Below are 26544 nucleotides of genomic sequence, written 5' to 3' on the forward strand. Positions count from 1 at the left end.
CACAGCATTTATCATAGGGGATTGGAATGCAAAAGTAAGAAGTTAAGAGATACCTGGAATAAGAGGTAAATTTCCCCTTGGAGTACAAAATGAAGCAGGCAAAGGCTAACAGAATTCTCCCAAGAGAATGCACTGGTCATAGCAAATACTCTTTTTCAACAACACAAGAGATGATTTATACATGGACATCACCAAATAGTCAATGGGAAAATCAGACTGATTACATTCTTTGTAGCAGAAGAAGCTCTGTACAATTAGCAAAAACAAGACCTGGAGCTGACTGTGGCTCAGATCATAAGCTTCTCATAGAAAAATTCAGGCTTAAACTAAAGAAAGCAGGGAAAACTGCTAGGACAGGAAGGCACAACTTAAATCAAACCGCCTATGACTATACAGTGGAGGTGACGAATAGATTCAATACATCTAGTAAACAGAGTGCCTAAAGAACCATGGATAGAAGTCCGTAATATTGTACCCCGAGGCAGTGAACAAAACCACCCCAAAGAAAAAGAAAAGCAAGAAGGCCAAGTGGTTGTCTGAGGAGGCTTTACAAATAGCTGAAGAAAGATAAATGAAAAGTAAGGGAGAAAGGAAAATGTACACCCAACTAAAGGAAGAGTTCCAGAGAATAGCAAGGAGAGACAAGAAAGCCTTCTATGAACAATGAAAACAAATGGAGGAAAACACCAGAAGGGGAAAGACTAGAGATCTCTTTAAGAAAATTGGAAATATCAAAGGAACGTTTCATCCAAAGATGGTCACAATAAAGGACAGAAACAGTTAAGACCTAATAGAAGCAAAGAGACCAAGAAGAGATGGAAAGAGTACCCAGAAGAACTGTACAAAAAATATCTCAATGATCTGGATAACTGTGACGGTGTGGTCATTCACCTAGAGCAAGACATTCTGGAGTTTAAAGTCAAGTGGACCTTAGGAAGCACTGCTTAGGAAGCACTAACTGTCAATAAAGTTAGTGGAGGCAATGGAATTCCAGCAGAGCCATTTAAAATCGTAAAAGATGTTGCTATCAGAGTGCTGCACTCAATATGTCAGCAAATTTGGAAAACCCAGCAGTGGCCGCAAAACTGGAAAAGGTCAATTCTCATCCCAATTAGCAAGAAGGGCAGTACTAGAGACAATTGCACTCGTATCCACTGCTAGTAAGGTTATGCTCAAAATCCTGCATGCTAGGCTTCAGCATTATATGAACTAAGAACTTCCAGATGTCCAAACTGGGTTTAGAAAAGAGGAACCAGAGATCAAATTGTCAACATTTGCTGGATCACAGAGAAAGCAAGGGAATTCCAGAAAAAAAATCTACCTCTGTTTCGTTCACTACACTAAAGCCTCTGACTGCGTGGATCATAACATACTGCGTTAGAGAGATGGAAATACCAGACCACCTTATACCTGTCTCCTGAAAAACCTGTATGCTGGTCAAGACACAACAGTGAGAACTTTGTATGGAACAACCAACTGCTTCAGGATTGAGAAAGGAGTATGACAAGGCTGTTTACTATCACTCTGTTTATTTAGTTTATACACAAAGTGCATCATGAGACATACTGGGCTGGATGAGGTACAAGGCGGAATCAAGATTGCTGGGAGAAATACCAACAACCTCAGATATGTGGATGATACCCCTCTAATGACAGAAGGAGAAAAGAACTAAAGAAATTCTTGATGAGGGTGAAGGAAGAGAGTGAAAAAGCCAGCTTAAAACTAAACACTAAAAAAACTAAGATCATGGCATCTGGTCCCATCACTTCACAGCAAATTAGAAGGGGAAAGGTGGAAGCAGTGACAGATTTCCTCTTCTTGGGCTCTAAAATCACTGTGGATGGTGACTGCAGCCATGAAATCAGAAGACAGCTGCTCCTTGGCAGGAAATCTATAACAAACCTACACAGTGTGTTAAAAAACAAAGACATCACTTTGCCAATAAAAGTCTGTATAGTCAAGGCTATGGTCTTCCCAGTAGTTACATACAGTTGTGAGAGCTGGACCATAAAAATGGCTGAGTCCGAAGAATTGATGCTTTCAAACTGCGGTGCTGGAGAAGACTCTTGAGAGTCCCCTGGACAACAAGGAGATAAAAGCAGTCAATCCTAAAGAAAATTAACCCTGAATTTCATTGGAAGGACTGATGCTAAAGCCGAAGCTCCATTACTTTCACCACCTGATTAGAACAGCCGACTCATTGAAAAAGACACTGATGGTGGGAAAGATTGAAGGCAGAAGAGAGTGACAGAGAATGGAATGGTTGGATGGCATCACTGACTCAATGGACATGAGTCTGAACAAGCTCTGGGAGATAGTGAAGAACAGGTAAGCCTGGCGTGCTGCACTCCATGGAGTCGCAAAGAGTGGGACATGACTGAGCAACTGAACATTTACGTATGTGTATGTGTGTGTGTATTATCAATGGATATTACTCAGCCATAGAAAGAATGAAATAATGCCACTTGCAGAAACATGGATGCACCTAGAGATTATCACACTAAGTGAAGTAAGTCACAGAGAAAGACAAATACCCTATGATATCACTTATATGTGGAATCTAAAATGACACAAATGAATTTATCTGTGAAACAGACTCAAAGAGAACAGACTTGTGGCTGTCAAGGAGGAGGACAGGAGGTGGGAAGAACTGGGAGTCTGGGATTCACAGAGGCAAAGTATTATACACAGAACAGACAACAAGGGCCTACAGTATGGCACAGGGAATAATATTCAATATCCTGTGATAAACCATAATGGAAAAGGAAAACAAACAGGCACCAAAACAAAAAGGTACTCTTTCCGTAGGCAGATACAACCTGCCTCGAAGGAAGACAGGCGAGATTTCAGTTCCCACTCCCCCTAGCAGAATCCTCTTATTTAGGGAAAGGCCTAACACTGTTTTCAGGTGACACAGTGGTAAAGAATATGCCTGCCAAGCAGGAGACACGTTTGATCCCTAAATCAGGAAGATCCCCTGGAGAAGGAAACGGCAACCTATTCTAGTATTCTTGCCTGGGAAATCCCACAAAAGAGGAGTATGGTGGGCTATAGCCCATGGGGTAGCAAAGGGTCAGATGTGACTTGGTGACTAAACCACCACTACCACCCAAACCTGTTAATCAATTGGAGAACTTAAAGAATTCTACCCATGTCTGGGCCCCATTTAGCACTGGTAATTTTTAAAGTTCCCAAGATGACTCTAATACACAGCCAAAGTTGAAAAGTACTATTTAACTTCACTGAGACCAGGACAGAGAAACTGGTATTGGATTGACTCTACTAAAAACAACTTACAAAACTGGACAAAATACATGGAGCAACTGCTTCAAGCCCTGAAGAATACCTACTGGATATGCAAAGAAGTGGGAAAATGTACCTTACAATCAGGAGATACAAGCAGTTTGTTGAAATAGACTCCACAATAACCCAGGTGCTAGAAATAGCAAGCAAGAATTAAAAAAAAAAAAATTAAAACTAAAGTTTTTTTTTTTTTAAAGAGCAGTTCTAGAGAAAAATTAATCAGAAAGTATAGAAAATTCCAATTATACACCAAGCGCCCACGCTTTCCTATTATTTGTGTTTTGTATTTGTTATAATTTGATGTTGTTGGTCAGTCGCTAAGTTGTGTCCCACTCTCTTGCGACTCCATGAATTGTAGCCTGCCAGGCTCCTCTGTCCATGGGGTCTCCCAGGCAAGAATACTGGAGTGGGTTGCCATTCCTTCTCCAATAATTTGATGCATTTGTTATAACTGATGAACCAGTGTTGACACATCATCAACAACTAAAGTTCGTCACTTCATTAAGGTTCACCCTTGGTACTGTGCATGGTATGGGCTTTGACAAACATATAAAGACAAATACCTACCATCACAATGTCACAGAGAACAGTTCCACTGTCCTAAAGATCTCTCGTGCTCCACCCATCTGACTCTCTCCCAATTTCCCTGAGCTCGTGGCAACTACTGATCATTTCTTTAGTTTTTCCTTTTCCAGAATGTCATACAGTTGGAATCATACAGTGGTAACTCTCTTCAGATTGGCTTCATTTAGCAAAAATAAATTATTAAGGTTTTTCTATGTCTTTTCATGGTTTGATAGTGCATTTCTTTTTATTACTGAAAAAAATCCATTATATGGATAAACAAAGATTTATTCATTCATCTGATGAAGAACAGTTAATTAGTTCAAGTTAGGCAATTATGAAAAAAGCTGCTATAATATATGTGCAGGTTTTTGCACACTTAACTTTCAATTAATTTGGGAAAAAAATAAAAAAGCATGATAGCTGGATTGTAGTGTAAGAGTATGTTTGGATTTGTATGAAATTGCCAAACCATCTTCCAAACTGGCTGTACCATTTTGCATTCCCAACAGCAATGAATGAGAATTCCTGTTGGGTCCCCATCCTTATCAATATTTGGTGTTGTCAGTGTTTTTTATTTTAGTCATTCTTACAGGTGTGTATGGTATCTCACTGTTTTAATTTGCAATTCTCTGATAATGTAAGTTGGGAATTTTCCTTCCCCAAGTGAATGGCTAGAAAGGGCTGGAATTGGGTCCTCCAGGTCAGCTGGGCTCCAGAAAGAGCTTCTGAGGAGGAAGGTCTTGTTAAGAAGGATAGAATGCTCTGAATGTATCTACAAAAGACTATTTCCATCTCTCCCTGCATTAGGGGATTACTCTGATCATCATTATGCAAATCTGGTAGGATTCCTTGAGCTAAAACTCACAGTAGTGTGGGTATCCCCTAAGATTGGGTCCTCTGGAGTTACTAACTCAAACTTGTCCAAACTGAGCCTCCAGAAATTTGTCAATTACAGTGTAAATTTTGCTCCCCTGGTACTGGCTCCTGGTGACTTCTGTTCATGGATATGTTTCTGCTTTAGCAAGACGTGATTCTCTGTAATTGGCTATCTCTCTTTCCAGTTTGGGTGAGGTAGGCTGAAGTTTATCATGCAACCTCAATTCTTAAATGGATATAAAAGGATGTGTTGACATTTGGTTTGTTCAGCTCTTTTCTTGTTGGTAGAAAGGAAGTGATGAAGTCCAAGTCTCTTACAAACCAGATCAGAAACCAGAACTCCAGGCAAGTACTTTCAGGCAATAATTATACACTACCAAATGACTGAGAGCAGCTGATCATAATGAAGGAAGAGATGAGGAACCTCAGCAGAAAAATGAAACCATTAAAAAAAATACCAAGGGGAAATTTTGGAAGTAAGAATATAATATCAGAAATGAAAATTTTATTAGATAAAATTTAGACCAGATCAGACACTACAGAAATGAGTTAGTGAATTCAAAGATAGAATAACAAAAATTATTCACTCCAAACAACATAGAGAAAAAAAACTAAAGACCCCAAAATATCAAAAGTGTAACAAGTGATATGAGAGTGCCAGAGAGAGTGCAGAGGGAAAAACTGGGGCATAAAAAAATCTACAGTTATGGCTAAAATTTTGATAAAAATATCACACTGCAGATCTGGGAATTAAAGCAAACCCTAAGGAAGATAAATTAAGAAAATACAAGGCACATCAAAATTAAATAGCTAAAAAACAAAGATAAAGAGAAGATCCTAACAGCAGCTGGAAGAAAACAGCAATGTAAGTCAGTGTTCCCAACCTTTTGGGCAGCAGGGAGGGACAGGTTTAGTGGCAGACAATTTTCCCATGGAAGGGGGTGGTGGTGGTGGATTTCAGGTGATTCTCATACGAGGAGCACACTCTAGATCCCTAGCAGGCACAGTTTCACAGTAGGGTTCCTGCTCCTATGAGAATCTAATGCCACTGCTGACCTGATGGGAGGTGGAGCTCAAGTGGTAACGTGAGTGATGGGGAGATGTAAACACAGAAGCAGCTCTGGTCACTCACTTGCCTCTCACCTGTTGCTGTGCGGCCCTGTCTGCGGCCCAGGGGTTGGGAACCCTGATATCAATGACTGATTTAATATCACAGAGTATGGAGGACAGATGATAACGGTATGTCTTTAAAATAGCAAAGCAGAGATGAAAAAAAATGGCAATCCAGAATGCTGATTAAACAACCCTATGAATCAACATGACCCAAGTTAGATTTATAATATACTGTACCTATAAGTTTAGCAGGGTCATAGGATATAAAATCAATATGCAAAAATCAATTGTACTTTTACAACTTTAGTAACAACCTTTAAAAAAATGAAATTAAAAGACCATTTATAACAACATAATATAATTGCATAAAAGGGTTATAAATAAATAAAAGAGACTGAAAACTACAAAACACTTCTGAAAGAAATTAAAGACCTAAGTAAATGGGGAGCTAGGCCATGTTCACAGATTGGCTCAATATAATTAAGGGGAAAATTCTGTCTAAATTGATCTATAATTTTACTTAAACTGAAATGCCAGCATTATTTTTTTTCAGACTAAACTTTTTATTTTGTATTGGGTATAGTATAGCCAATTAACAATGTTGTAGCAGTTTCAGGTTGGAGAAGGCAATGGCACCCCACTCCAGCACTCTTGCCTGGAAAATCCCATGGACAGAGGAGCCTGGTAGGCTGCAGTCCACAGGGTCGCAAAGAGTCAGACACGACTTCACTTTCACTCTTCACTTTCATGCACTGGGATAAGGAAATGGCAACCGACTCCAGTGTTCTTGCCTGGAGAATCCCAGGGATGGTGGGGCCTGGTGGGCTGCCGTCTATGGGGTCGCACAGAGTCAGACACGACTGAAGCGACTTAGCAGCAGCAGTTTCAGGTGAACAGAGAAGGGGATCAGCCATCTATACACATGTATCTACTCTCCCCCAAACCTCCCTCCCAACCAGACTGGCATATAATGTTGAGTAGATTTCCATGTCCTTGTTGGTTACCCATTTTAAATATAGCAGTGTGTTCATGACCTTCCCAACTCCCTAACTATCCCTTCCTCCAGGCAACCATAAATTTGTTTTCTAAATCTGTGAGTCTCTTTCTGTTTTGTAAGTTAAGTTCATTTGTATCATTTATTTTTAGATTCCACATACAAGGGATGCCATATGATATTTATCCTTCTCTGTCTGACTTACTTCACTCAGTATGACACTGTCTAGGTCCACCCATGTTGCTGCAAATGGCCTTATTTCATTCTTTTTAATGGAATAATATTCCATTGTATATACATATCACATCTTTTTAAAAAAATTAATTTAATTGGAGGCTAATTACTTTACAATATTGTGGTGGGTTTTGCCATACACTGACATGAATCAGCCATGGTTGTACATGTGTCCCCCATCCTGAACCCCCCTGCCACCTCCCTCCCCATCCCATCCCTCAGGGTCATCCCAGTGCACCGACCTTGAGTACCGTTCCATGAATCAAACTTGGACTGGTGATCTATTTCACATAATGATAATATACATGTTTCAAAGCTATTCTCTCAAATCATCCCACCCTCGCATTCTCCCACAGAGTTCAAAAGTCTGTTCTTTGTATCTGTGTTTCTTTTGCTGTCTCACATATAGGGTCATCGTTACCATCTTTCTAAATTCCATATATATGCTTTAATATACTGTATTGGTGTTTTTCTGACTTACTTTACTTGGTATAATAGGCTCCAGTTTGGTCCACTTTATTAGAACTGATTCAAATGTGTTCTTTTTACAGCTGAGTAATAGTCCATTGTGTAAATGTACCACAGCTTTCTTATCCATTCGTCTGCTGACAGACATCTAGGTTGTTTCCATGTCCTGGCTATTGTAAACAGTGCTGCAATCAACACTGGGTACATGTGTCTCTTTCAATTCTGGTTTTCTCAGTGTGTATGCCCAGCAACACCACATCTTCTTTGTCCATTCCTCTGTCAATGGACATTTACGTTGCTTCCATGTCTTGGCTATTGTAAACAGTGCTGCAATGAACACTGGAGTGCATATATCATTTCAAATCATGTTTCCCTCCTGATACATGCTGAGGAGGAGTGGGACTGCAGGGTCATACGGTAGCTCTATATTTCAGTTCAGTTGCTCAGTCGTGTCCGACTCTGCCACCCCATGAATCACAGCACGCCAGTCCTCCTTGTCCATCACCATCTCCCTGAGTTCACTAAAACTCACGTCCATTGAGTCAGTGATGCCATCCAGCCATCTTATCCGCTGTCGTCCCCTTTTCCTCCTGTCCCCAATCTCTCCCAGCATCAGAGTCTTTTCCAATAGCAGCTGTATATTTAGTTTTTTAAGGAAACTTCATACTGTTCTCCATAGTGGCTATACCAATTCACATTCCCACCAACAGTGTAAGAGGGTTCCCTACTCTCCATGCCCTCCCCAGCATTTATTTTTTGTCAGTTTTTTGATGACAGCCATTCTGACCAGTGTGAGGTGGTATCTCACTGCAGCTTTGATTGGCATTTCCTTAATAACCAGCAGCATTGAACATATCTTCATGAGTCTGCTGGCCATCTATATGTCCTCTTTGGAGAAATATCTACTCAAGTCCTCTGTCCATTTTTTGACTGTCCTGTTGGTTTTGATGCTGTTAAGCATCACAAACTGTAAATCTGGAGATTAATCCCTTATCAGTTCAGTTCAGTTCAGTCGCTCAGTCATGTCCAACTCTTTGAGACCCCATGAACAGCAGCACACCAGGCCTCCCTGTCCATTACCAACCCCTGGAGTACACCCAAACTCATGTCCGTTGAGTCGGTGATGCCATCCAGCCATCTCATCCTCGGTCATCCCCTCCTCCTCCTGCCCCCAATCCCTCCCAGCATCAGTTGGGCTTTTTCCAATGAATCAGCTCTTTGCATGAGGTGGCCAAAGTATTGGAGTTTCAGCTTTACCATCAGTCCTTCCAATGAACACCCAGGACTGATCTCCTTTAGAATGCACTGGTTGGATCTCCTTGCAGTCCAAGGGGCTCTCAAGAGTCTTCTCCAACACCACAGTTCAAAAGCATCAATTTTTCGGCACTCAGCTTTCTTTACAGTACAATTCTCACATCCATACATGACCAATGGAAAAACCATAGCCTTGACTAGATGGACCTTGGCTGGCAAAGTAATGCCTCTACTTTTGAATATCTTGTCTAGGTTGGTCATAACTTTCCTTCCAAGGAGCAATGGTCTTTTAATTTCATGGCTGCAATCACCATCTGCAGTGACTTTGGAGCCCAGAAAAATAAAGTCAGCCACTGTTTCCCCATCTATTTCCCATGAAGTGATGGGACCGGATGCCATGATCTTCGTTTTCTGAATGTTGAGCTTTAAGCCAACTTTTTCACTCTCCTCTTTCACTTTCATCAAGAGGCTCTTTAGTTCCTCTTCACTTTCTGCCATAAGGGTGGTGTCATCTGCATGTCTGAGGTTATTGATATTTCTCCCAGCCATCTTGATTCCAGCTTGTGTTTCCTCCAGCCCAGTGTTTCTCATGATGTACTCTGCGTATAAGTTAAATAAGCAGGGTAACAATATACAGTCTTGATGTACTCCTTTTCCTATTTGGAACCAGTCTGTTGTTCCATGTCCAGTTCTAACTGTTGCTTCCTGACCTGCATACAGGTTTCTCAAGAGGCAGGTCAGGTGGTCTGGTATACGCATCTCTTTCAGAATTTTCCACAGTTTATTGTCATCCACACAGTCAAAGGCTTTGGCATAGTCAATAAAGCTGAAATAGATGTTTTTCTGGAACTCTCTTGCTTTTTCAATGATCCATCAGATGTTGGCGATTTGATCTCTGGTTCCTCTGCTTTTTATAAAACCAGCTTGAACATCTAAGTTCATGGTTCATGTATTGCTGAAGCCTGCCTTGGAGAATTTTGAGCATTACTTTACTAGCGTGTGAGATGAGTGCAATTGTGCAGTAGTTTGAGCATTCCTTGGCATTGCCTTTCTTTGGGATTGTAATGAAAACTGACCTTTTCCAGTCCTGTGGCCACTGCTGAGTTTTCCATACTTGCTGGCATATTGAGTGCAACACTTTCAAAGTGTCATCTTTCAGGATTTGAAATAGCTCCACTGGAATTCCATCACCTCCACTAGCTTTGTTCGTAGTGATGCTTCCTAAGGCCCACTTGACTTCACATTTCAGGATGTCTGGCTCTAGCTGAGTGATCACACCATCGTGATTATCTCAGTCACATCATTTGCAGATATTTTCTCCCAATTTATGAGTTGTCTTTTCATTTTGTTTATTGTTTCCTTTGCTCTGAAAAAGCTTTTGAGTTTAAGTAGGTCCATTCCCATTATTCTGGGAAATGGATTGAAAAAGATACTGCTGTGATTTATGCCAGAGAGTGTTCTGCCTATGCTTTCCTCTAGGAGTTGTACAGTGTCTGATCTCACATTTAGGTCTTTAATCCATTTTGAGATTATCTTTGTATATGTTCTATACATATACAAAATGATCTAACTTCATTTTTTTAAATATGTATTGTCCAATTTTCCCAGCACCATTTGTTGAAGAGACTGTCTTTCCAACATACTTCATCATCAATTAATTGACCATAGGTGAATGGGGTTATTTCTGCATTTTCTATCCTGTTCCATTGATCTATATTTCTAGTTTTGTGCCAGTACCATACTGTTTTGATGACTGCAGCTTTGTAGTACAGCCAGGAAGCCTGATTTCTCCAGCTCCATTTTTTAAGCTTGCTTTGGCTATTTGGGATCTTTTGTGCCTCCATACAAATTTTGAGATTTTTGTTGTTGTTGTTCTAGTTCTGTGAAAAATGCTATTAGTAATTTGATAGGGATTGTGTTGAATCTGCAGATTGCCTTGGGTACTATAGTCATTTTGACAATATTGATTCTTGCAATCCAAAAATATAGTGTATCTTCCCATCCGTTTATGTCTTCTTTGATTTCTTCCATCAGTATCTCACAGTTTTCAGAGTACAGGTTTTTTGTATCCTTAGGTAGATTTATCCCCAGGTATTTTATTCTTTTTGATGCAATGGTAAATGGAATTGCTTCCTGAATTTCTCTTTCTGATTTTTCATTGTTAGTGTAGAGAAATGCAACAGATTTCTGTGTATTAATTTTGTAACCTGCAAATTTACCAAATTCATTGATGAGGTTTAGTAGTTTTCTGGTAGCATCTTTAGGATCTATGTATAGTATCATCTCATCTGCAAATAGTGATAGTTTAACTTCTTTTTTCCAATTTAGATTCCCCTTACTTTTTCTTCTCTGATTACTATAGCTAGGACTTCCAAAACTATGTTGAATAAAAGAGGCAAGAGTAGACATCCTGGTCTTATTTCTGATCTTAGAGAGGATGCTGTCAGTTTTTCACTATTGAGTATGATGCTAGCTGTAGGTTTGTAGAATATGGTCTTTATTCTGTTGATTTATGTATCCTCTATGCCCACTTTCTGGAGTGTTTTTTTAAAATCATAAATGGGTGCTGAATTTCATCAAAAGCTTTTCTAGCATCTACTGAGATGATCATATAGTTTTTATTCTTCAATTTGTTGATGTGGTATATTACCTTGATTGATTTGTGGATGTTGAAAAATGCTTGTATCACTGGGATGAATCCCACTTGATCATAGTGTAAGATCTTTTCAATCTACTGTGGGATACAGATTGCTAGTATTTTGTTGAGGATTTTTGCATCTATGTTCATCAGTGATACTGGATTATAATATGTGTGTGTGTGTGTGTGTATGTGTGTGGTATCTTTGGTTTTGGTATCAGAGTGATGGTGGCCTCATAAAATGAGCTGGGGAGTTTTCCTTCCTCTGTGATTTTTTAGAACAGTTTCAGAAGGAGAGGTGTTAACTCTTCTCTAAACATTTGATAAAATTTACCTGTGAAGCCGTCAGGGCCTGGACTTTTGTTTGTTGGGAGGTTTTTAATAACAGCTTCAATTTCAGTGCTTGTGACTGGTCTGTTCATGTTTTCTATTTCATCTTGGTTCAGTCTAAGGAGACTGTACCTTTCTAAGAACTTGTGCATGTCTTCTAGGTTGTCCATTTCATTGGCATACAATTGTTCATAGTAGTCTCTTATGATCCTTGATACTTCTATGGAGTCAGTTGTAACTTCTCCTTTTTCATTTCTAATTTAATTGATTTGAATCCTCCCTCCCGTTTTTTTTCTTGGTTTCTGGCTAAAGGTTTATCAATTTTGCTTCTTTTCAAAGAACAAGCTTTTAGTTTAATTGATCTTTGAGATTTTTCTTTGTCTCTCTTTCATTCATTTCTGCTCTAATTTTTATGATTTCCTTTCTTCTGTTAACCATAGGTTTGCTTTTTCTTCTTTCTCTAATTGTTTTAAGTATAAGGTTAGGTTGTTTGAGGTTTTTCTTATTTCTTGAGGCAACTGTGTATTGCCATAAACTTTCCACTTAGAACTGTTTTGTTGCATCCCATAAGTTTTCGACCATTGTGCTTTCATTTTCATTTGTCTCTAAGTTTTTTTTTTTTTTTTAATTTCCTCTTTGAGTTTTTCAGTGATCCAATGGTTTCTGAGTAGCATATTGTTTAGCTGCTATGTCTTTATGTATTTTAGAGTATTTTCTGGTGATTTATTTCTAATCGCAGAGCTTTGTGACAGAAGACTTGCCTTGTGGCCCAGCATGAGGTCAATCCTGGAGAGTGTTCCATGTGCACTTGAGAAGAATATAAAGTCTGCCACTTTTGGGTGAAACGCTCTATAAATATCAATTAAATCCAACTGATTTAAACTGTCATTTAAGGTCCATGCTCCTTATTAATTTTCTGTCTAGAGCAAGTGGGGTTTTAAAGTTCCCCACTATTATTCTGTTACTGTCGATTTCTCTGTTTATATTTGTTAGTATTTGCCTTACATATTGAGGTACTCCTATGTTGGGTGCATATATATTTATAATTGTTATATCTTTTTCTCAGATTGAACACCTGATCATTATCAAGTGTCCTTATTTGTCTCTTAGAACATTACTTGCTTTAAAGTCTATTTTGTCTAATGTAAGTATTGTTACTCCAGCTTTCTTATGAATTCGCTGTGTGTGGAATACCTTCTCCTATCCCCTTACATTCAGTCTGTAAGTCTGTGGTGGGTCTCGTGTAGACAACACATCTATGGGTCTTGTTTCTGTATCTACCCAGCCAGTCTATGTCTTTTGGTTGCTGTCTTTAATCCATTTACATTTAAGGCAATTATTAAGGCAATATGTATGATCCCAGAGGTCTCTTAGCTGTCTTCATTTCTTTTCATTCTTTTTTCTACATTCTGTTTTGCAGCAGTGATTTCCACCATTCTATCTTCCAGGTCACTAATCTGTTCTTTTGCCTCAATTATTCTGCTATTAATTCCTTCTAGTGTATTGTTCATCTCTGTTTGTTCTTTTGTTTTTCTAGGCTTTTGGTAAACATTTATTTCATCTTCTCAATCTTTGCCCACCATTCTTTTTCCAAGATCCTGGATCATCTTCATTATAATTATTCTGAATTCTTTTTAAGAATTTTCAGAATTATTCTGAATTCATCTAAGACCAATAAATCAATATATTGAGACAAAAAAAAAACTCCTTGAGAAATATAAATTTACCAAAATTGATTGAAAAAGAAATAAAATGTAGCATTCCCACTAATACTATAACATCTAAATCTAATCATAATGAAATTGAAGACCAGATTGAAGACTGGTTTAAAAATTACTGGCTAAAGTTGTGAAAGGTGAAGAAAATAAAAGGAAGAATGAAGATTAAGTGAGTCTGAAGAGTTTAAGGGGATGTGATAACTGACTGCAATGTGTGACCCTGAGATTGATCCTGGAAAAGGTTGTCACACAGGGTGTTACTAAATGATTTAAAAATGAATCATGTAGTAGGTATCAGTATTTCAGTACAGTTCAGTTACTCAGTCATGCCTGACTCTTTGCAACCCCATGGATAGCAGCACGCCAGGCCTCCCTGTCCATCACCAACTCCCAGAGATTGCTCAAACTCATGTCTATCGAGTTGGTGATGCCATCCAATCATCTCATCTTATCTTCTGTTGTCCCCTTCTCTTCCTATCTTCAGTCTTTCCCAGTATCAGGGTCTTTTCCAGTGAGTCAGATCTTCACACCAGGTGGTCAAAGTACTGGAGTTTCAGCTTCAGCATTAGTCCTTCCAATGAATATTCAGGACTGATCTCCTTTAGGATGGGCTAGTTGTATCCCCTTGCAGTCCAGGGACTCTCAAGAGTCTTCTTCAACAACACAGTTCAAAAGTATCAATTCTTCAGTGCTCAGCTTTTTTATAGTCCAACTCTCACATCCATACATGACTACTGGGAAAACCACAGCTTTGACTTGATGGATCTTTGCTGGCAAAGTAATGTCTCTGCTTTTTAATATGCTGTCTTTAACAGGTTGGTCTAGCTTTTCTTCTAACGAGCAAGTGTCTTTTAATTTCATGGCTGCAGTCAGAATCTGCAGTGATTTTGGAGCCCCCCAAAATAAAGTCTCTCACTGTTTCCACTGTTTCCCCATCTATTTGCCATGAAGTGATGGGACTGGATACCATGATCTTAGCTTTTTGAATGTTGAGTTTTAAGCCAGCTTTTTCACTCTCCTCTTTCACTTTCATCAAGAGGCTCTTTAGTTCTTCTTCGGTTTCTACCATAATGGTGGTGTCATCTGCGTATATGAGATTATTCATATTTCTCTTGGCAATCTTGATACCAGCTTGTGCTTCATCCAGCCCAGCATTTTACATGATGTACTGTGCATATAAGTTAAATAAGCAGGGTAACAGTATACAGCCTTGACATACTCCTTTCCTAATTTGGAACCAGTCTGCTGTTCCATGTCTGGTTCTAACTGTTGCTTCTTGACCTGCATATGGGTATCTCAGGAGGCAGGTAAGTAAGGTGGTCTGGTATTACCATCTGTTTAAGAATTTTCTACAGTTTGTTGTGATCCACACACTTTAAAGGCTTTGGTGTAATCAATAAAGCAGAAGTAGATGTTTTTCTGGAACTCCGTTGCTTTTTCGATGATCCAGCAGATGTTGGCAATTTGATCTCTGGTTCCTCTGACTTTTCTAAAACCAGCTTGAACATCTGGAAGTTCACGGTTCACTTCCTGTTGAAGCCGGGCTTGGAGAATTTTGAGCATTACTTTACTAGCATGTAAGATGAGTGTAATTATGCAGTAGTTTGAACATTCTTTGGCACTGCTTTTCTTTGGGATTGGAATGAAAACTGACCTTTTCCAGTCCTGTGGCCACTGCTGAGTCTTCCAAATTTGCTGGCATATTGAGTGTAGCACTTTAACAGCATCATCTTGTAGGATTTGAAATAGCTCAACTGGAATTCCGTTACCTCCACTAGCTTTGTTCATAGTGATGCTTCCTAAGGCACACTTGACTTTGCGTTCAAGGATGTCCAGCTCTAGGTGAGTGACCACACTGTCATGGTTATTTGGGTCATTTAAGATCTTTTTTGTATAGTTCTTCTGTGTATTCTTGCCATCTCGTCTTAATCTCTTCTGCTTCTGTTAGGTCCCTCCCTTTAGGTTTCTGCCCTTTATTGTGCCCATCTTTGCATGAAATTTTCCCTTGGTATCTCTGATTTTCTTGAAGAGATCTCTAGTCCTTCCCTTTCTATTGTTTTCCTTTATTTCTTTGCACTGAGGAAGGCCTTCCTATCTCTCCCTGCTATTATTTGAAATTCTGCATTCAAATGGGTTTATTTTTCTTTTTCTCCTTTGTCTTTAGCTTCAGTATTAAATGTCTTAAAGTTGATCACTGTACTGTGGTTAAGTAAGAGGATATCTTTGTTCTTAGTGAATATGCCCTGAAGTATTTAAGGAAAAACGAGTATAATGTCTGTAACTACCAAATGGCCCAGAAACAAAAATATGTGTGTGTGTATATTTATATCAGTGCTGTGTCTGTCTAGTCAAGGCTATGGTTTTTCCTGTGGTCATGTATGGATGTGAGAGTTGGACTGTGAAGAAGGCAGAGTGCCGAAGAATTGATGCTTTTGAACTGTGGTGTTGGAAAAGATTCTTGAGAGTCCCTTGGACTGCAAGGAGATCCAACCAGTCCATTCTGAAGGAGATAGCCCTGGGACTTCTTTGGAAGGAATGATGCTAAAGCTGAAACTCCAGTACTTTGGCCACCTTATGCCAAGAGTTGACTCATTGGAAAAGACTTTGATGCTGGGAGGGATTGGGGGCAGGAGGAGAAGGGGACGACAGAGGATGAGATGGCTGGATGGCATCACTGACTCGATGGACGTGAGTTTGAGTGAACTCTGGGAGTTGGTGATGGACAGGGAGGCCTGGTGTGCTGCGATTCATGGTGTCGCAAAGAGTAGGACATGACTTGAGTGACTGAACTGAACTGTGCTGTGCTTAGTTGCTCAGTTGTGTCTGACTCTTTGGGACCCCCATAGACTGTACCCCACCAGCTCCTTTGTCCATGGAGATTCTCTGTGGAAGAATACTGGAATGGGTTGCCATGCCCTCCTCCAGGGGGATCTTCCGAGCCTAGGGATTGAACCCAGGTCTTCTACACTGAGGTGGATTCTTTACCACCTGGGACACCAAGGAAGCTCCAGAATATTGGAGTGGGTAGCCTATCCCTTCTCCAAGGGAATTTCCAGATCCAGGAATCTAACTAGGGTCTCCAGAATTGCAGGAGAATTCTTTACCAGTTGAGTGACTGGGAATGTGTATCTATTGACAAAAAGAAGGAATGATGAAGCAAATGTGCCAAAATGGTAACTTGTGATTCTGACGAAGAATATATGGAAGTAAGTTGTACTACTTCTGTAATACTTCTGATAGTTCTCTACTATATTTTAGAAACTTTATGATTTTGCCTTTCATGTCTGTTTTTAGTCCATCTGGAACTGAATTTTATATAATTCAGTTATATAATACCCAATTGTCCCAACATCATTTATTGATAATGTCACATCTTCCTTGCTGATCTGTACATATTATGTCCAAATACAGGTGTGTCTCTGTCTGGCTTTTCTCCTGTGTTCCATCGACAAATTAAGGCCTCTACTTCATCAAAAGACAGCATGAAGATAGTGGAAAAAATCATGAAATGAGAAAAGATTTATAAAACATTCAACAAAGATCAGTACTTAGAATACACAGAAAACTATTATAAATCAAGAAGAAAAAGAAAATTAATCTGATAGAAAAATGGGCAGCCAGTTTGGACACATACTTCACAAACAGGAAATCTACACAGCCAACAGTCATACAGAACGGTGCTCATGTCATCAAAAAATAGAAATAAAACCAAAATGATATACCATTTTACATCCATCTTAACAAAAGTTTAAAAGTCTGCCGATATCAAGAATTGAGGAGGAGGTGGAGTAAGAACTTTCATATGGTGCTTGTGGGAGTGAAAATAAGCACCACTCTGGAAACCAGGGTAGCATTATATAATAGAATTGATGTTATTTGTACCTTATGACAATGTCTTTCATAGGTAAATACATCACAGAAACTGTTATGACAGGAAATATGTATAAGAATATTCACAGCAGCTTGGTTTACAGTAACTACAAATCTGAAATAATCCAAACACTTATCAACAGTAAAATGGACAAATAAATTGTAGGTATATTCAAATGGAAACACATTATAGCAATGAAAATGAGCAAGCTACAGCTACTAACAACAACAAAAAAAATAGATTAATCTCCAAAACAAAATCTCAACTGAAAGAAGCAATATACAAAAGAATACATACTGCATGAATTCATTTATGTAGAATTCAGTAATATAGGTAAATAACTAAAAGAGAAAGAAGGAACTTATTGAAAAGGATGGTGATCCCTTGTAAATGTCATAAAGGGGTAGAAATTGGAATAAATACATAGAACATGTCTGTGGTATTGACAATATTCTATTTCTTGATCTGGGTGATCATTAAAAGGGTATGTACTTTTAACCACTTGTTAAAATGTGCATGTTTTATGAACTTTTCTGATTTTGATTATATATTGTGCTTTATGTAGTAGCTCAGACGGTAAAGAACCCACCTGCCAATGCAGGAGACCCTGGTTTGATCCCTGGTTTGGGAAGATCCCTTGGAGAAAGGAACGGCAACCCACTCCAGTGTTCCTGCCTAGGGAATTCCATGGAGGGACCATGGGGTCACAAAGAGTTGGACACGACTGAGCGACTAACACTTTTACTTGTACTTTATAATTAAGAAAAGAAAAACCAGAAAAGAAAAGAAAATACACATGATGTTTTGTGGAACTAATTCAGGAAAATTAGTGTGCATACAGAGTACATAAGGAGATAAGGCTGAAAAGACAGAGATTTAACATCTTGAAGCCTCTTGACACAATAAAAAATTGTACAAAATTTTCTGCATAGTGTCCATACCAGACCTATAACAACCCCCATGTCTAGATTACTCTGCCAAGCCTGCAAAGTTCATAATATATATCTCTAAATGAGGTGAAGGAAGGAGAGAGGAAAGGAGGGAGTATGAGGTTTGGAGAGAGATATTCTGTCTATTCTGAGATGGCTTTTTAGTTCTGGTTTCTTCTTCTTAGAGATCTGGTGATAATTCCTGTTCCTGGATTCCAAGAGCTCCTTTATTGTATATTTTATTTCATATAGGTGGTGTCTGTTAGTAGCAAGGGTTGTAACTGAGATAGGTCATATATTCAACTGTATTCTTCTATTATTAACTTTAGGAATCAAACAATAACACAATGATAGATGTCTCTTTTCTCATTTATGAACATATTAGATAAAAATCAGAATTTTTATTCATAAGAAATTTCTAAATATAAATGACAACTCATTAAAATGCTCTAAAATCACTTATTTTTATAACTTACCCTCAGAGTATGGTGCTCTTGTGCTAGTAATAGTCTTAGTTCCTCATGTAGTGTTATAACTTCCAGAAATTGTCCCCATAAAGCCATTAAAAGTGAGCAAAGTTGTGCAAGATTCATATTTATAAGTTCTGCCAGTTCATCAGGATTTTCTATTTTCTGAAATGACAAGAAAAAAAAAACTGGTCTCTGAGAATTACCATAACACGTATATTACTGAGAGTATTAATACAAAGGCAAATTTTTTAGTTTTAAAATATGTACATCTGTGCCTGCTTGCATGTGTGTGTAGAGAGAGACCAACTGACCAATGGCTTTTTTCCTATCTTGATAATAACTTGGTAGTTACATTTTCGACAACTTAACCAATATTTCAATATCTGAAATATCAGATATATTCTAAAGTTACAAATCAGGATTCTATAGAACATGATCAAATTCAAACACTAAAACTAGGAATTTTAAGCACAACAAATCCTGATCAAAGTTATAAAATTTTTGAAAGATTGTGAAATCTTAAAATATGATTTATTTTCAATCAATTAAGTAATTTAAAGGTCACGTGCTCCTCAGAAAGGATTGAGATTCTCTCTAAAGCTGCTCTTCCTTTACATCTCTGCTCCTAGATTTTATTTTGCTCACAGAAACCCTTTTCCAGAGTTGTCAAATACTTCTTTCTTCTTTTCTATCAATTCATGCATCCAGTATTTATTGAGAACATTTTACATGCTAGGGGGCTACACTGTACAGACACCAAGATTAATATGAAAAGATCACAGTCTAATGAGGAGAGAAAAGTGGATACACAAATATATATTTATTATATGTATATATATTATGAATGTCTGAATATTCAGTTGTTCTGTTTAAGTTGTTCTGTTTATTTAAATATTCATCTTAATTGATGACAGAAATTAAGAGTACTGAATTAAATGTAGAATTTTTTTGAAGGCTTTTAGTTTTCTTGAATTGATAAAGTAAGAACTTCTGAACAAAGAATAACAAAGACTATAAAGCAGAATGATGTTTCTCATAAGGATGTTTTGTCCACCAAGGCAGCAGTTAGTTTCTACGCAGATAGAATCTTGATGCAAAAATCTGTCTTTAATTATTAGTAACACCAGGAAATCTACTTTAAATATATACATGGGTGCTGATTTCACTTTCCTACTGTAAATATGGGGGAAGTCATGTATTCAGATTGAAGTTAACAGCCACAGCACACCAACCACCACTGTATCTGTGTCTCTGGATCAAGTATCCCTGATGTCTAGACCCACCAACTACTGGACAATTGGGCTTGGACAATTCACCATGTCCCCAGTTATACTCGTATCTGCACCAGTCCCCTTCTAAAAAACAAATGAAACCCCTAAATGTTGCTCATCATATATGATACTCTCAGGCTTCCCTGGTGGCTCAGAGGTTAAAGCGTCCGCTTGCAATGCAGGAGACCTGGGTTTGATCCCTGGGTCGGGAAGATTCCCTGGAGAAGGAAATGGCAACCCACTCCAGTATTTTTGCCTGGAGAATCCCATCGATGGAGGAGCCCAGTGGACTATAATCCATGGAGTTGCAGAGTTGGACACAACTGAGCAACTTCACTTTCACTTTCACTTTTGTTTATATAGACCCCTTTTTAAAGTCTGAAATTCAGCAGGCTTTTCTTCCCTGACCTGAACCACGCTTCTATTCATCTTAACTCAGAGAACACATAAAACAAAAACTCAGCAAAATAAGTAAGAAGGGGAGGGATCACGTCTTATTCACTTGTGTGACTGGTAACCAGTACACAGTAGTCACTCAATAGATATGTACCAAACGAATAAATGAATGAATGAATGAATAAGGAATTACAGGCTTCAGACAAGGAAAAAGTCCCCAAAATACAAGGAGAAATTCAGAAAATACTGACAAATTCCAGAATTACAGAATGGAAGCTAACGAGTCAACATATGATAAACACTGACTCAACACACAGAGAAATTCTACAGAAAGGTTTTGCCTCAGGGATGATGTATAAATATTATTAGAAATAAAGCTACCAAGTTTTTTATGTCTCTTAACACACAGAAGATTAAAATGGAGTATAAATAAGCTGAAACCTGTGGTATGGTTTCAAGAATGAGTTTAATGAAGTGAGGAAAAGAAGACTAGAATAAGTATTTGACAGTAATTAAAGAGTACTGTGTAAGGCAAGCAATACTACACCTGGTATAATCTACACACAAATAAAAATAATTTCCCCCAGAAAGCAAGGCTGTCTAGATACCCTGTATTTATTAACTGTATTTCTCAGGCAGTATGGCATCAAGTTTCTGAGAAAGGACTTTTGGTATTTTCATTATTGGGAAAACCATCCTATAAAGAAATTACTCCTTTGGTTTATATAACTCTTCATGATAAGTGTCAAAATATAAATAATAATCCTTTTTTATATTAAAAACAAAATTGGAATTAAGTTTGACAAGATTTTTTAATATATATAAATATAGGAATAATAAGACATTTATACTTCTATACTATTTTTTTAAATAAATTCATTATTTTGTTTCATATAGATGTATACCTTTTCATAGCATTCATTGACCTTTTTTGATTGAAAAAAAATAAAGTTCATTTTAGTATACAGTCTTCAATTATTTTCAGTTACAGAGAGGAAAAAACCAAAATCATATTTTTATGCCATTTTCACTGAATAACACAGTATGAGTATTTTCCTACAACATCAAATATTTGTTGAAAGCATCACTTTTAAGGTTGCACAATGTTTTTATGAGTGTACCATGATTTGTTTAACCATTGTCTTATTGTTGGGTATTTACTTAGGTTAATGTTTTACAATATCACCAATTATGTTACACATGAATTTCTGACTGTTTATTTGGTATAAATTGAGAAGGAGTATTTTTTATGGCATTGGATACATACTGCCAAATTCATCTCTGAAAAAGATCTGCAAGGTATGGGAATCTGTATCTCACCATAACTCAACAAAGATTATATTGTTATTAAAAAAAAAAAATCACAGTCATGCAGAACACCAGCTGACAGAGGACAGGAGTACCTGACCAGCGGAAAAGAATATATAGAACCATGCAAAACTTGGTAGGACAAAGGGACTACCAGGAAAAACAGGAGTGTTAGTATGACTAGGCCTGCCCTCAGCACGTGAGGGAACTGAAGCAGGGGTCCAACCCCACATCGGGGCAACTGTCTGAGTCAGAAGAGAAACATTTAAGGCTGAGAGTGAAACAGCTGATCAGTGGCATCCTAAATGGAACGAGAATCAGACAGTCCTTGCCGCAGCCATACATACCCTGGACAGGGACACTGGTCCCCTGGAAGGTGAAGTGGCTGGGAGCTGGGATTTAGGGATTGCGGAGCAATCCCAGGGAGAGGGCTGCAGTGGATTGCAGAGAGACGGATTGAGGGGTTGTGAGGGTGGAGATCGTGGTGAGAAATGCCTGTGGAGGAAAGCCAGGCAGCCATGGAAGCAAGGAGATAATGCTGAGTCAGCGTAGGGGGTGGAGCCATCACCATAGCCTCTCTCTCCCCACATGCCAGCAATAGCAGCTGAACAATAGAGAGTTGGGCCCATCAAACGCCTGATGCACTGAACTACAGAGTAGGACCCCACCCAGGGTGCTCCTTTAAGTGCCTGATGTGCCAACCTACAGAGTAGGACCGTAGCAAGGGGGGCCCCTCTATGTGACTGAATGGGCAGAGCTACAAAGACTGGCCAAAGAGGCCCTCTGATCGCCAGCTACAGGAGGCTTGATAAAAGACTCTGATCAGGCCATGACTCCTGCAGTGGAGGCAGTCCGTGTTCCTGGACACTTGGCACCGCCAGGGTCCCCGCAAACCAAGCAGCTGTGCCACCTTCATGCTCAACCTTCATTGGGGCATAGCTGCCACAGATAAAAGAAGTCTTGCATCTACACATGCAGGGTTGCTTTGGTCGTGTCCAACTATTTGTGACCCTGTGGACTGTAGCCTGCCAGGCTTCTCTCTCAGGGGGTTCTCTCCAGGCATGAATACTGGAGTGTATCAGCCAAATACAGGTTGCCATACCCTTCTAGACCACTATATTTCCTGCTGCCCTAGCTGCCAACTCCCCTGAGTACCTGGTGCTGCCAGGGCCCCTGTGACCCAAGCGGCTGCACGATTTCTGCACCTGGCCCGCACTGGGGCAGACCCAAGTCCTCCAGAGCAGCCTCAGGAGCAAACCCCAGTGGACAATTCAGTGGCTATCATCAAAAAGTCTACAAACAATAGATGCTGGAGAGGGTATAGAGAAAAGGGAACGCTCTTGTACTGTTGGTGGGGATGTAAACTAATACAGCTACTATGGGAGAAGGTATGGAGATTTCTTAAAAAACTAGGAATAAAACCACATGACCCAGCAATCACAGTCCTAGGCATATACCCTGAGGAAACCAAAACTGAAAGAGACACATGTATCCCACTGTTTATTGTAGCACTATTTATAATAGTTAGAACATGTAAGCAACCTAGATGTCCATCAACAGATGAATGGATAAAGAAGTTGTTGTCCATATACACAATGGAATATTACTCAGCCATAAAAAGGAACACATTTGAGTCAGTTCTAATGAGATGGATGAACCTAGAACCCATTATACAGAGTAAAGTAAGTCAGAAAGAGAAAGATAAATATCATATTTTAACGCATATATAGAGAATCCAGAAAAATGGTACTGAAGAATTCACTTACAGGGTACCAGTGGAGAAACAGACAAATAGAACAGACACCAGGAGAGGGAAGGAGAGGGTGAGAAGTATGGAAAGAGTAACATGGAAACTTACATTACCATATGTAAAACAGATGGCCAATGGGAATTTGCCATATGACTCAGGAAACTCAAACAGGGGCTCTATATCAATCTAGCGGGGTAGAATGGGGAGGGAGATGGGGGGGAGGTTCAAAAGGGAGAGATATATGTATACCTATGGCTAATCTATGTTGAGGTTTGAAAGAAAACAACGAAATTCTGTAAAGCAATTATCCTTCAATTAAAAAAAAATCACAGCCAATCTGATAGGTTAAAAATCATGTCAGAATATTTAAATTTTTGTTTTATAATTAAAATTTTTCACATACTTATTAGCATTTTATAACTGGATAACTGGGTATCTAAGCTATATTAATATTAAAAATGGGATATTACAGGATTTTTTTTTTGCTGATTTATAAGACCTGTTTAAATATTATTCCATCTTCTGTCTACTCTATCTACCCTAGTTTATATTACGCTTAAATACTGAAATTAAGTAAGAGTACATAAAATTCATTAGTAATATCTGAGTACATATGTATTTTTTAAAACTTAATATAGATGGAAATAGAGTAAAGAACAAATATTTTCCTTTATAGCCTCATTCTTTGTGGTATTCTTTTCTGTATTATTATTTATAGTTGAAATGTATATGTGTGTATGTATCCTTTCAAATATTTTATATGCAATCTAATCACATAAACATGATCAAATATTTACATAGCTTTTCTAACATATAAAAATTGTATTCATATTTTTCTCCAATTTATTTTTCAATTAATATATCCTAAAGAAGTTTTCAGTATGGCAAAACCAATACAGAATTGTAAAGTAAAATAAAAAATAAATTAATTATAAAAAAAAAAAAGAAGTTTTCAGCATGAAAACAGTACCCTGCATCATAGAGGAATATGTATTTCTTGAGTTAAAAAATCCATGTCAATGTACAGAGATTCACCTGATTCTTTTAAATGGCTACATGGTAGTTGATAATGCTTTATATTTGTTTGTTGAAATGAATTGGCACTTTTTGTGGTATACATTTCTAAATAAAAACTATTTTGTGGCAGAGCATGTGAATGTTTTTGGAACAGATGATGAACTGACCTAAAAAATGTACCATTTCTACCTTCACCAACAGCCTATGCAGACACTAGTTTCCTTATCACCTTACCAACAATGGAGATTAGCAATCACTTTCATTTCTGCAAGCTTCATGGTTAAAAAAACCCACTTTATTGCTTAAATCTGCATCTCCTTGGTCTTCAGTAAGAATGAGTGTCACCTAAGCAGCAAACTTGTTCTAAGAACTGCATTTTGTACATTGCCTCTATGTGTACCACCTTTTTCCCGGGGGTGTTTTGAAACTGATACATAAAAGTTCTTTATATATTTTCAGTATCATTTGCCACTTTCAGGTACTACAAATATTTTCTTCCAGTCTATTGCTTCCTTTCAATTTTATATTTTATTTTGTTTTAAAGAAGTTTTAAATCATTAATATCATATTGTTTACTGTTACTCTGAAGAAGTTTATTTCATATTCCAAGGATAGATTGCTTATATATACATGTATACATATATTTGTCTTACAGATTTTTTTGACATTTAACTCTTAAGTCCATTTAGAATTTGCTTCTATAACATGTTATTTTACCATGTACTACTATGTAACTGAATGTTCATGAAATTTTATCACTCAATTCTTACACATGTTTAACGATTGTTCCAGTGCTATTTAGTTCCATTGATTTGTCTTTCTGTTTTTTTAGAGAAATCCTACTCTATTTCCATTCCTGTAGTTTTTATATATATTTCAGCATCCACTTGGGCAAGTCCCTCTATATTATTATTTTTTTTTTTACAGTTTTTTTATATTATTATTTTTTTTCCAAAAGTTTTTCTTAGTCATTCTTACCTTTCTTCAAGTGATCTTTAAAATAAGTTTAATTTTAAAGTTTCCAACAGGATTTTGAATACAGATGCATTAATATCATTAACTTGTGAAAAACTGGGTAGCTGTCAATGACCTTTTCATCTGGGAGTATCATATGTTTATTCACTCAAATTTCCTTTAAGGTCAGTAGATTTTTTCTACATTTATCACAAACATTATTTCTAAAATCCTTTAGGACAACTATTATAGCGAAATTAGTGATTTTTTTTTTTAAAGAAGACACTTAGCTTACTTAAACCATGGGGAAAGCTTCTAGAACGGGATATGAAATTGTCTCATCTATGTATAATTTTACAAGGAGAAGGTAAATACCTTTTTCAAAAGGGTCAAGTTCTCATTTATATTTACATACAAAAATATATCCCAAAACATTTTAAATGGTAAAAAAAGAGAAATATATCCTAAAATCAAATGTGTATTTTTGTTTGATTCATGTCTCTGATATCTTCCATTAATGTAGCTAAACAACAGTGAAATACACAGGGCTCCTCAAAGAGTCAAAACATTTAGTTCCATGGGGAAGAAAAGGAAAAACAAAAATCTATTCAATTTAATTGCAAGAATGAACTGGTAGAAAAACAGCCCAAGAGAAATTCATTTCTTGAAATTTTAAAATAAATTTCCATTTCTAAACAATATCATTTTATAAAAGTATGTAAATTTAAGCAATGCTTAAAAAAATTTGTCCAGAATGTTTTTGAGTTAACTAACAGGAGGAAAAAGCACACTTCTGATCAGTTTGTCTGATTGTCTGATTGTCTCTGCTATTTCATTTATATGCAGAATATCCAGAATATCCAAGTATCTATGGGCAATTTATCTTTAACAAAGAAGGTAAAAATATACAAAGGAGAAAAGACAGTCTCTTCAATAAGTGGTCCTGGGAAAACCGATTATCTATGTGAAAAAGAATGAAATTAGAACACTTCTCAACACTATACACAAAAATAAACTCAAAATAGATTAAAGACCTAAATGTAAGACCAGAAACTATAAACCTCTTTGAGGAAAACACAGGCA

General features: G+C 37.7%; 1 protein-coding gene across 5 annotated transcripts in view; it reads right to left on the bottom strand.

Annotated features, from left to right (window-relative positions):
- Positions 1-26544, bottom strand: part of FAM135A (family with sequence similarity 135 member A) — a 153326-nt gene that overhangs the window by 36857 nt on the left and 89925 nt on the right. For all 5 annotated transcript variants that reach the window (XM_040261411.1, XM_040261409.1, XM_040261407.1 and 2 more), the window contains one exon: positions 18772-18927. In XM_040261411.1, the coding sequence (XP_040117345.1) occupies positions 18772-18927 (156 nt within the window). The remainder of the gene's footprint in view (positions 1-18771; positions 18928-26544) is intronic.

The sequence above is a fragment of the Oryx dammah genome, unplaced genomic scaffold (genome assembly GCF_014754425.2).
Source record: "Oryx dammah isolate SB20612 unplaced genomic scaffold, SCBI_Odam_1.1 HiC_scaffold_19, whole genome shotgun sequence".
Lineage (NCBI taxonomy): Eukaryota > Metazoa > Chordata > Mammalia > Artiodactyla > Bovidae > Oryx > Oryx dammah.